At 38.3% G+C, this 13297-nt stretch overlaps 1 protein-coding gene across 14 annotated transcripts in view; it reads right to left on the reverse strand.

The window, feature by feature from the left end:
- The window catches only part of wnk1b (WNK lysine deficient protein kinase 1b), a 171110-nt gene that overhangs the window by 90507 nt on the left and 67306 nt on the right, over positions 1-13297 (reverse strand). For all 14 annotated transcript variants that reach the window (XM_088646939.1, XM_088646938.1, XM_088646941.1 and 11 more), the window contains exons 4-5: positions 13037-13257; positions 11153-11310 (exon numbers count right to left, since the gene is read on the reverse strand). In XM_088646939.1, coding sequence (XP_088503065.1) covers positions 11153-11310; positions 13037-13257 — 379 coding nt within the window. The remainder of the gene's footprint in view (positions 1-11152; positions 11311-13036; positions 13258-13297) is intronic.

A 13297-nucleotide genomic window follows, 5' to 3' on the forward strand; every position in this document is an offset into this window, starting at 1 on the left:
AATACTGCCTCACATCCTAATCAGTTTGACTAACTGAAAGATAAAATACTTAATTTTTGTTCTTGAATATCATTATCATCCACTGCAAAGTTGTATTGGAATATCTGATTTTAATTACCTTGTCATAATGTTTATATATTTACATACATTGGTTCTCATCAGCTGTGCTATTTTATACAGCCCAGTTCTATTTGTATAACTAATATTTCAAATGATGCAAAGCAATGCTAATTGCACTTATTATTACTTAAATTATCAACATATCAATGTTGTGCTAAGTAATATAACAATCTGGTGGTACTATTTTTATTTTGCAGAAAACCTAGAGGTCCACTGGGTTCAGACTCGTATGCAGTGAAGTTTACGTACCTTCTATTTGCTTCTATATGCTGTTATAGGTACATCCTCAGGAAAAAGCAGAAATGCCAAAACCTAAGCGATATACAGCCGCTGAACTGGAAGACTTCATTTAAATTTGGACAAAGGTACTACTAGGCATCCCTTTAAATTTTTTTATGCATATAAAAAAAAGAAAAAAGGGTTCCAAATAAATTGCCTGACTCAAGAAGGAGATGCTTCTAAAAATACCAAATTGCATTTAAAAGGATAAAGACATTTCATTAAACCATGGTCCCTTGATTGCCCCTTATTTGCCCCTTATTTGTTTTAGTGTGTCAAACATGCTTACAAGTCAAAAGGATGAACAAGTTTACTACAAAAGACACTTACCAAATTCTTGTAAGTCAATCAGAAAGCTCATCTAAATTGGAATTAAATCTCTCATATGAAGACATACCGTTCTCTTCAGTGTGGTACTGCAATGTTATTCAACATAAAAATCCAAAGATCAAGGCTTTATAAAATGTCATTCCATTGGACTTGGGGGCAAAACAAAGTTAAATGACGGAAGAACTAATGAAATTAAGCCACAAAGTAACAGTATATGAGTAAGTTAATTAAATCCCTCATTACTGTTTGTGTAGCTCAATAACAATAAAGGACTGTTTTAAGCCAGATGCTCACTGGTATTTCTCAACCACCACATATTAAAAAGGCATGACTTCTGGGTCATTGGAAACATGAGAAGATAAAAAACCAAATACCACATTTTAATAACTATACAAGCTCCCTGCTATCTTGTGTGAAGAATTCAGATACATGCAAGAGAGGGTACCTTTAATTTTTACATTCTTTTTCCAAAAAGGATACATTTACTCACAGTTTTAATTGTACTAAACAGATCTATGGATTGTGTCCCAAAGAACAAAATCACTAAAAACACTAAAATAAAATAAGCAACACATGAGTGAAGCCCAGTCTATCTCTCACTACCTATAAAATTAAAAAAAATGCCAATTAAGGAACACAGTGATAATAAAGTGCTTACCCTCCATCTGGAAAAGCAATTTTCACTGATACTACTCTTAAGAATGAGGTAAGACAAAAGAAAAATTTAAATATTTTAAGTGTCAAAACTTGAATATGTCACTGAATTATTGGATTCTGGGGGGAAAAAAGAAAGCCAGCTATTCAATATTCCTCAAAAACATTCATTTAAGATATCAAAAATACTCATTTGTATTTTGCTTAATACGAGGGTTGTTGCTTTAATGTGTTTGGCCCTACCTACAGAAAATGGTTTGTGGTGCTTTAAGGTATACTAGGAAACACAAGGTTTACACTGTAATTTTAAAACTAGACTATTTTAATGACAATTAGTTTTAGAACTATATATATACATATAAAAGTTAAAGCGGCAGTAATAGATCCCCTCACCTCAAACTAACTGTACAGTACCAGCAGGATTCTCATGTCAAGAGAGAATGTTTATAAAATGAACAGGTAACAGGTTTATTCCATGGTGAAAAGAAAGGAAAGGAAACACGTTTCCTTTTGTTGCACACCTAAGAAGGCTCCATGGCCGAAAACTTGCGTTTCCTTTCTTTTCTTCTCAGCGTGGAATAAACCCGTTACCTGTTCCTTTGTAGCCTACGCATGCTGACGCAGCTACCTACTTGAACGTGTTTCTAAAATATATTGACTCCTTGAAATATTCACAATTTATTTTTCTGCATACATTTTAAGTGTTCTTTAAGCTACAGGACAGTAAAAAGCAGATTATGAGATCATGATCATGTGAGAGACCATTAGAAAGGCAAGTAAAGGGATATAACTTGTTGCTAAACAGTCACAGTCACACTAGAAGTATTATCCCAAGTCAAAGGAGTTCTTGTTGATGGAATATGTGCCTCTTCTTTGTGACTCAATTGGTTTGAGTCACCCTGCCAAACACGGTGAGACAGACATTTCAACTTTACTACATTTTACATTCAAATGGTAGAGAAGAGAAAATTACAATGATTCTATGCTGTTTTAGGATGGTGTAAAAAAAAAAGACATGTCAGTAAAAAAGGCTATCTAACACATGGTGTACAGTACTATGTTAAACCTGACAATGTTTTTTTTTATTTTAAACATACTTGTTCATAAGACACAGTTGATTTAGAAAAACTGTGTTGGTAAACCGAGAATTACAACGAGACACTGTAATACAGGTGAACCCGGGATTAATGCCTGCTGATGTTTTTTTATGTGAATAACTAATTATTAGCAATTAAATATTCTAGTTAAAGTAGGTTTTCAAAAACATGCTAGCAAAGTAATTTATCACATTCTCACTTCATAATTCCCTTCTTTTCTGCTTATTACCCACGATAAGTGTTAGGTCTTTTTGAGGTTAATGTGGGGTACTACAACTGGGCTTGTAAGAAAACAGGTTTCAAACAAAGTGGAGTGAAAAGCTTTCCTACAAATAACACTACATTAAGGCATTTAAAAGCTTACAGATTATTCTGGGTATGCAGCTAAACTTTAAGTTATACCATATTTCACTATGTAACTCCTTATTCAATTTTACACAGCCATGAGTGAAAGTATTCTGACAACCTCCATTACAGTCTGGAATGGGAACTTGGATAACTACTCAAAAGGCAAACAGGAAAGGACTGTGTCCAAAGCTGCAAAAATTCTTGGCTGTGAACTCTCTTCCATTTCATCTCTCTATTCTAGCCGTACCTCCAATCATGCTAAGAAAATCATCTCAGAACCCTCTCATCCAACTCAATCTCTTTCAGCTTCGCCCTTCTGGAAAACATTTAAAATCTTTCCTCTCAAGGACTGCCTGCTTCAACCTCAGCTTCTTTCCCACTGCCATACAAACTCTGAATTCATGTTGGACTCTGAATTCCATTGTATAATTATGCTGCTACATACAAAGCTGTTTACATATGTATGTGACAATGTTTGTCTTCTGTCCTATTTAAATTTGTACTGTATATGTTGTATGTCTCATCTGTGGTCTTTGCTGTACCAAAAGCAAATTCCACTTAATTTAAAATAATTATGGCATGCAGCCATATCACTCTGCAACTCACAACTGGCAACCCACTGAAGCTAAGCAGGTGTGAGCCTGGTCAGTACCTGGATGAGAGACATCCTGGGAAAAACTAAGATTGCTGCTGGAAGAGGTGTTAGTGGGGCCAGCAGGGGGCACTCACCCTGCGGTCCATGTGGGTCCTAATGCCCTGGTATAGCGGCAGGGACACTATACTGTAAAAAGGCCCCATCCTTCGGATGAGACGTAAAACCTAGATCCTGACTCTCTGTGGTCATTAAAAATCCCAGGGGTGTAGCCCTGGCGTCCTGTCCAAATTTCCTATTGGCCCTTACCAATCATGGCCGCCTAATAATCCTCATCTATATACTGGCTTCATTACTCTGCTCTCCTCCCCACTGATAGCTGATGTGTGGTGAGCGTTCTGGAGCACTATGGCTGCCATCACATCATCCAGGTGGATGCTGCACATTGGTGGTGGTGGTGGAGGGGAGTCCCCATTACCTGTAAAGCGCTTTGAGTGGAGTGCCCAGAAAAGGCGCTTAATAAGTATAAGCAATTATATATATAAAATAAAACATTTTCTAACAGAAAACTGCAGAAGATTAGATGTTACAGTTTTTCCATAAAGATGTTAGGTTGCAGACAAAAAGTATCTCCGAGATGAAGCTTTCTTTTCCCGTTTACAACCGTTTTTTGTGCAATATATGCCAGGGCCCCGTCCAATACATTTATATTTATATTCATATGTGTGATACGATTTTTCTGCGTACTGTTCTGTTCTAGTTTGTTCTTTGTGTGTCAGGACTGTGAGTAACTCTTTTAGTGCACCCCTCGCTATACTGATTGTATTGTATGTATTGTACTATTATTATTGTATCATTCGTTACACTGTGGCTGTGTTGTCTGTGTAAGGCTGCTGTTGCACTGCAATTTCCCTCACAGGATCAATAAAGTATCTATCTAAACAATAACAGCAATCAACCTTCTCACTTTTAAAATACAAAAATGTTCAGAAGCAGTGTGATGTGACAAAATTTCTAATTGACCTAATAAAACTGTTTTCAATCATCTAATGATTGATTTTATTAGAAATGCAACACCCCTACAACTTAATTGCAATTGATGATCAGACTACAGAGGTTGTCAATGACTAAAAGTACTTGGGATTGGTCAAAGACAAAAACATAGATGAGACTGGCCATTTCTATAAATGGTGTTACAATGTTAAACAGACCTTTTTTTCCTTATGAAACAACTAGGTTAAGGTAGACTGAACTATTTCAACACTTTTCGACAAATTATTTATTAAACCTAATGGAGTGTTGGTTTCTCTGTTAGGGGATACTGGAGCACTACTGTCATGCTTGTTTCACTCCTCTGTTCGACAGTGTGCTATAGATTAATGTATATGGGAAGACGGCAGGAGGCCACAGGAGTATTGGGACAGCAAGTTTTACTTGCCGAGTACCAGATTTTAATGGGTGGTTTTATTCCAGATCTATTGGGTTGGAATATTATGCATTACAAAGAATGACTATCCAGAACAGGGTATCACGTGGCTTTAACTGGCTGTGATCACTCAGTATGTTGATGGTATTCTGAGTGCTTCCCCTGACGAGGAAACCCACAAGTCTGAGTTGCTTCAGCTTTAGAGTGTCTAATAGAAGCAGTTATGATAAGGCCCTTTTGTGTCTAGCATTGTGAAATTTTAACAGGGCCTGGGTGCAATGTTTTTTTACAGGGTGAGCACAACTCTTAACAGATCTGCTTAAGGGGGGAGTGCAGTACAAGGACAAGATTGCCTTGGTTCCCGCAGCAAAAGCCGCCTGTAATAATTTGAAACAAGTTCTCTTACAGGTGCTGAGACTGGGGTTTCCTCAGATGGATCAACCATTCCTTTGTACTATTGCAAGTTGCTGACAGAGGCCACCCAAGGAGCCCGCGAGCAGGTACTGGAGGCGTGGGGACCACCACCTGAAGGAGGGCACAACCTCATCCCAGGAGAGTGGGTGTGGATCAGGAAATTTCCTTCACAGGTTCTCCAGCCCAGGTGGGACGGACCCTACCAGATCCTGTTGACAACCAAGTCTGCGGTTCGAGTGGAAGGAAAAGATCGCTGGATCCACGCGCCACATTGCCGACGAGCCTCATCCCCATTTACAGACTCAGAATGGAATCATTTCTGTTAATAACGATAATTGTTGCTGTAGGACTATGTTCCGCAGGAATTAATGATCATCTCTCCCACAAAGGAGAACATGGAATTAATTCCTTTTTAGGCCTCTCCTATCTGACAGCTAAGAAAACCAACCAAAGTGCCTGCTGGGTGTGTGCCGCATTACCCAAATATGTACAGGGAGGACTTCCTATGGGAGCCATTCCTTGGCGTCGCGAGGAAGTCATAGGCATGATCATTTGGAGGGATAATTTAGGAAATTTTAATATGACAAACTATGGGGGTTGCCATAACACGACTTTAACCTGCACAACATTACAATATCTACAGGAGCGAGGCTTAGAGCCCACGAGTTTCACAGGCTCTTACGCTCCTAAATATAACAGAAGCCATACACCACCATACCTGACTCTAAATAAGGAACGTGAGGGAAACATATGTTTTCAGCACACTAATGGTCTGCACTTGGTTGGATGGAGTCGTTGCAACCTTACCATCGCTGCAAATATATCCACCTCTACCTTCCAAATTCCAGGATGGGATCGGCACACCCCACAATTCGGTATAAGCTTCTTATTTTCAGAGGCATGGGGAGCGCCAAACGGAACATCTTTCATTTGTGGAAAACGAGCCTACCCATGGTTGCCAGCCCAGTGGTCTGGCTCATGTTATTTAGGATATGTGGTTCCTCATATCCGTGTTCAAATCCGCAGCCCCTTCGGACCTAACCACAGACCACAAAGAAAATTGGCTGATTGGGAATATTATTTAGGTATAATATTTCCACAAGCCGGCATGAACTTTCTGAGTCGAGAGTTAATTCAAATGGCCTCGACTTTAGAAGAATTAGCAAATTCTACCTCATCTAGTCTGAAGGCTGTTAATGATGAGATGGTAGCCCTCAGAACAGTGGCCATGCAGAACCAACTAGCTTTAGATTATGTACTGGCGGCCCAAGGAGGAACTTGTGCAGTAATTGGCACTGAATGCTGCACATATATTCCTGATAATTCTGAGCACATCTCAGATCTGGCCCAACACATTTACAATGAGGGACAGAAATATCAGGACTATTATAATGAAAATTGGGGAACTGGGTCTTGGGTAAAGTCTGTGTTTGGGGCCTGGGGTGGAACCTTTTTATAGTGTTTATCTGTAGGAATAGTATTGTTTATATGTATAATTGTAATCATCACGTTCACAAAAACATGTATCACATCTTGCTATAACCGTGGAACGTACAATGACATGGCAATACATACCTGTTCGCCAAGAAAGGAAATATCTGCCCTGACATTGTATGTATAAAAACAGGCTACACTGACGTATGCCATATTTTATAAGGGGGGAATGAAGAAAGATGTGAAGACGGGGGTTTGAATTTAATCCTTTCTGTAGGGGGTTTAGACTTCTAAGTCACAAGCTGGGGTTTATGGCAGGAAAGGGGGTTAACTGATAAGGATTGCAGATGCAAGCTAGGAACCCCCCTGGGTGTAATGTTAAACTAACCATTTGTCCAGAACATCGTAAACTGGCCAAATACCATGAACCCCCCTCTTTACCATCAGACCGAGTGACGTCAGAAACGGAGAAGAAAACACTATATAACCCAAAAGTTTGTAACAGTACGTTGAACAATACTTCGGTTTTGTTGTTTCTTGCGGGAAACAAGACTTCGGCTTTATTGTTCCTTGCATGCAATAAACTCATATGTTTTACTTCATCTCGGGATCAAGAACCTTATTTCTTCTGTTACAACAAACCTATTTTAACATACTGTCTCACATGCTGATTTGGCATCATCAGTACAGTTAATTGTGAAATATTTGGAAAATTAGTAAAGATAAGCATTGGGACAAATCAAATGAACCAACGCCCTCTACAAAAAGAGTTCTAAAGAACGCTAGGAGCATTATGGAGTGTGTGGTTCATCCATCCATTGTGAATTTACACTATTCCAATCTGGGAATAGCTCTTGTGCTAAAAGTAGAGTGACACTCTTCTCTTGAAACACTGCTGTACTGTATTCGTTGCAGGTGGTGGTTTGTTTTTTCTATATTGTTCTGTTGTAGTTTACTGTAAAACAAATTTCCCCCAGAGGATAACAGGGCTGAAAGTGAATAAAGACATGTTCATCTATAACTTTTTTTCTTATTAAAAATGACAAGGTGCAAAACCACTAGCCATAAGAACTCTGACTATATAAAGCAACTTCTCCTAGTTACATTTTAATGTTACATTACACAGTAATAACCTTTTAGATTAGATGGTTTTGTTTTAAAAGTACATGGTTTATAATGATAAAGTACACAATAAGTCCCTGGGCAAATGAGTAAATACAGATAGTGGACAAAAATGGAAACCTCTGGGTACATGGACACAATATATTTTGAAATAACTGGCTTCTATTGTGAGAAGAAATGCCACTATTGTGGCTCACGTATTATTTAAATAGTTTCCCTATTGATTCTGTTAATGTATACAAAATGCTGAACATTACTGGTTGCTTATAATTATGGGTTAAATGGCTGCAAGAGGTGACCAATAAATGGCAATGAAAGAATTGCAACGGTGGGCAGAACCACATACTCCAGGGTCGTGATATCAGTGCACTTATTTGAAGTGCAAGGCAAAATATGTGGGCAACAGTAGATCAACTGACTTTCCAGCCTGGGGAACAGAAACTGAAATATCTAGTTGTATCAAAAATGGCCTGTTAAGAAATCCGCAGAGCAAAATACCATAATGGGCTTGGTGTGCACATACCACTCATCACACCATGCAATGATGTGCAAGTTTATTGGTGCAAAGAGCGTGGACAACAGAATACCAAGCAGATAAAGAAATGTGAAAAGGTCAGATGAATCACCTTTCACCTTGACATCCTTTATCTCAACAAATGAATGAATGCGTACCACACCAACTTTATAAACATGAATACTTGGTTCCAACACTGAAGTATTCTGGTGGCTTCATAATGCTGTGGTGTACATTTTCCTGGCATGGTATGGGTGCACTAATTCCCTAAAAGGGCAAGGTCAATGCTAATTGCTTGTTAATGGATGGTAAGGGGTGATTATTTTCGCACTGAAGAATTATGCCGCATCCTTCCTGCAAAATTCCAGACATAATAGAGAGAATGGCATTTTACAAGGGAATAAAATGAACCACTACCAGCTTGATTAAAAAAAATGAAAAGGTTGTAATTTAATTAAAAAATAACTTAAAGGGTTCAAAAACCTAAAAAAATCCTCAACCTGGGCCTTACAAGTTGAAATATAGACTGAAGGTGCGATGTAGATTCAGCATGTTTTCATCTTCAGTAAAATACAGATCTGGTAGAGGGCCTGGCTGACTGCCAGTTTGCTCTGTTTGTACTGTAATAATAATAATAATAATAATAATAATAATAATAATTGCTTACACTTATATAGCGCCTTTTCTGGACACTCCACTCAAAGCATTTACAGGTAATGGGGACTCCCCTCCACCAATGTGCAGCATCCACCTGGATGATGCGACGGCAGCCATAGTGCGCCAGAACGCTCACCACACATCAGCTATCAGTGGGGAGGAGAGCAGAGTAATGAAGCCAATTCACAGAGGGGGATTGTTAGGAGGCCATGATTGATAACAGCCGATGGGGAAATTTGGCCAGGATGCCGGGGTTACACCCCTACTCTTTTCGAGAAACACCCTGGGATTTTTAATGACCACAGAGAGTCAGGACCTCGGTTTTACGTCTCATCCGAAGGACGGCGCCTGTTTTTTACAGTATAGTGTCCCCGTCACTACACTGGGGCATTAGGACCCACATGAGCCGCAGGGTGAGCGCCCCCTGCTGGCCCCACTAATGCCTCTTCCAGCAGCAACCTTAGTTTTTCCCAGGAGGTCTCCCATCCAGGTACTGACCAGGCTCACACCTGCTTAGCTTCAGTGGGTTGCCAGTTGTGAGTTGCAGGGTGATATGGCTGCTGGTAATAAGTGGAGAACCCTTCCTGACATTAAAGGCATATTAAATATTTAATTTTTCTTAAATCTGTCTTGCATCTTAGCACCTATATTTTACATACACATAAACTTACAAAACATACTAACAGTACAAGTAAACATTGAATAACAGACTTCTACCCAAGCATTTCACACCACTTCTATAGGACCCACACAACTACACTAGACTCCTGTAAATTTACTCCCCCCACTATTTCACTTAGCCCATATTACGCATTACCCCTTTGTTTGTGCATGTTATTCACTAATTGCACTTGCTTATAAACCATTACTCATTTACTCTGAACTTATTAATTGAGTCATTTGAGTACGGGGTAAAAAATAATTTTAAGTACACTGAGGAACTCTAAAACATTTGTTTGCATGAGTTTATATGATTCATGCAGAACCTGAGGGAGACCATAGGATATGCTAACAACTAGTCTCGACATACTCTTAATATAAGCAGTTTGAAAACTCTGCTCAAGTGGCTTCGCTACAATCTTAGAACACATCTGCAAAAGTCTGAACATATTAGCATCTTGTTGCACAGAAAGAATTTTAGACCAGACGTTATTTTATGAATACACTTTGTATCACAAAATTGAAACAATCTGATTACTAGCACCTCAAGTCCATAACTAGCTAAGAAAGTAAATTTTCTGCTGTACTTCATTACAAATACAACCAACATGTGCCTTACAATACAGAAACATCCATGTACATTCTTAGATATTTACAGGATGTAACCTCTTAATGAACTCATTATGGATTATGACTGAACAAAGATATTAATCTTATTCAAGACCAAAGAATTTATTCATTCTTCTAATTGAAAAAATCAAAGCACTCTGGTAACACCAGACACCCGGCTGTGGAGCTTTCCAAGAAGAAGGCTTCACAGCCGAAACGTTGGTTTTCTTTTCTTCTCTTTTCAGCATGGAATAAACCTTTACTTGTTCCTTTGCAGTCTGCACATGCTGACTATTTGAACTATTACATGGATATGGCTGGTACACACAAGCTTCAAGTCAAGCTTTAGAATACTTTACAAAGAAATAATTGACATTTTTTTTTCATTTTGCATCTCTCACATGCAATTTACCCATTATATCTTTAAGTGTTTCATCTTCAGATATTCTAGTACCCCTTGCAATTCTACTTGTGTAAATCTTTGTGTTTGAGAAGTTTTAATAGAAAACTAGTATCTAGGAAAACACTCCACTAATGTTAAAAAAAATAACACCAGCAATACAGTCTGGCATCCAGTATGTACTATAGACAAATATCCTTAATAGAAAACCTGCATCATTTATGATGTTTTTTTTCCATTTTTCATAACATTCAAATGTTGTTCCACTGTCACAACTTCTGTTGGCATTTAAGAAAAGTCCTGTTTGTGTTATTTGCACAGAATAACAACGAACCAAAGCACATATTAATACTCTTTAACTGTACCACGGCAGACTAGTATATAACAGAGGTTGGGAGAGGCACATGTCCGTAAGAGGAGGTGAACTGGGTTAGAGATGGACGAATGTAGTTCAAGAGAAGTTCTGTCACAGAGAAGAGAAAATTCTAAGACTCACACTCGTGACTCTGCGGTAGATCTGGGCGGCATTCTGGCACTCTGAGTACGGGTACTCTGAGGTAGCCATCTCCAACATACACATCCCAAAGGCATAAACATCCACTGACTCGTCATACTTCTCCTCATACATCTCAGGGGCCATGAACTCTGGGGTACCTTAAATTAAAAGAACGATTCAGACTCTGAGTGTCTCAGAGAGCAGACTCCACTGGCCTGCCCACCGAAGGGAGGCGGGGAGGCGGAGAGTGACGGTCAGGGGTGGTGGTGACCTGTGGGAAAAGAGACAGAAAAGTGGAGGCAAAAAAAGAAGAAGGAAAAAAAAGAGGAGGGGAATCTTGGCTAAGTTAGTCTGTAATGAATGAGGCACGTTTCCCTATGCAAGGCCTTTTGTGTTGATGTACTGAACATGCTCTAAGGCCCAACTAAAAGTTTTCTTTGTTGTTTAAACACAAAAATAAAAAGGATGAGAGGACAATTAAACATTGTTAGGCAAACAATATCAAATGCTGAATCTTGGCCCCCTCCCCTTTTAACTCACAAATGCACCAGAGCTCTAATTTGAAGAATGTGTCAGTGCACGTAACAGTACCAATTGAGAAGGGCCTGCTTTACTTTGTTCTATACATAGGTAGGCTGAAAAAAAAAAAGAAGAGAAAAGGTAAAGGATTAGCTATGGAACATATAGCCACAAAACCTTACCTTAAACACCATATGCTCTAAAACATTAACTTTGACTTACATTCTTCAACCTGTTACAAGAGAAATTCAAGTTAAGCAGATTCCATAGCTAGCAACTGATAAGCAATGTTCTGTACACCTCAAACAGAGACTAAAAAGGCCTTGCACAGAAAAACTAAAAACTCTTAATAAATTTGAATTTGAATTCATTAGTTCACATAGTGCTCAGTCACTTACCAGACCCAATTCGTTTAATACTTACTGTCTGAACTGCAGTTTATAATTTAATCCTTACTGCAGACTGAGGGAGAGAGTTGAGGTAACAGCCTACAGTAAAAAAATACTCAAGAATGTAAAAAGAAAAAAAAGGTTGATTAAAGTAAAGTAGCAGGGAGATGGCCAGACAGAAATAAACCATGATCTGAAACATTGAAAAAAATCTCACGATCCAAAACCTACAAAGAGAAATATTAGACATTTAAAAACATTCATATTATCATTTTATAATAAGCAGACCACAGGTTTTAAGGATAGAAAGCTTCACTAAAACTAAATAAGTGCTTGTAGGATAACCGCTTTAACTGTTAGTAACCATTGCAAACACTCTGGAAGTGATACTTTTACTCAAACTACACAACGTTATTATAAATTAAACATTGTATATTGTTTAAAGGGTAAAAAGGTGTAATTATACAGAGTTACAAATCAAGTTTTAGCCATTGATTTAGCAACACAATTTAGTTCCACAAGGGCTACTGACATTTTATCTGCTTTACATTTGGGTGACAACTACCCAAAATGTGTTTTGAGTCCTGAACCTGATTTAATGTCAATTTGTTTTGCAATGGGTCCTTTTTATTTTTCTTTCATTGACATGAGAAAAAGTGATCTTATTTGAAAGAAAGATCATTTTACTCATGTTCTTTAGAAGTTGATTAAATCACTTCTTATGAATTTGTATACTGAGTATTTTAAAAATAAGTGAAAAGGGACAATTTAAGGCAAATTAAAAACTATGGTCTGCTTAAAAAACAGAAACAGCCTGAAAAATGATCTGTTGCAAAAAAAAAATATGAATTTAAAATATATTTTCTAAACCCAGTCTTTAAGTAATATATATTTTAAATTCAACCAGCTATACCAGAATTCTGTGGTCTGTTTTTATGTGGCTTGAGTGGACAAAGCATAAACAGGGGTGACATACCTATGACACTCTTTGCAAATGATGCCCTCTTGAGAGTGGCTAGGCCCAGGTCACCAATCTTGACAGAACCAGTAGGACCAGTGATAAAGATGTTGTCACACTTGAGATCCCGGTGGATTATAGGAGGGGTCCTTGTATGCAGAAACTGAAGGCCTTTTAGTATCTGCCTGCACCAGCTGCGCAGAACTTTAATCTTCATTACCTTGAAACGTTTCAGGTACCTGTCAAATGAAACACAGGAACTATATCTCTCCAAATACA

The sequence above is a fragment of the Lepisosteus platostomus genome, chromosome 9 (assembly GCF_059453375.1).
Source record: "Lepisosteus platostomus isolate fLepPlt1 chromosome 9, fLepPlt1.hap1, whole genome shotgun sequence".
Taxonomy (NCBI): domain Eukaryota; kingdom Metazoa; phylum Chordata; class Actinopteri; order Semionotiformes; family Lepisosteidae; genus Lepisosteus; species Lepisosteus platostomus.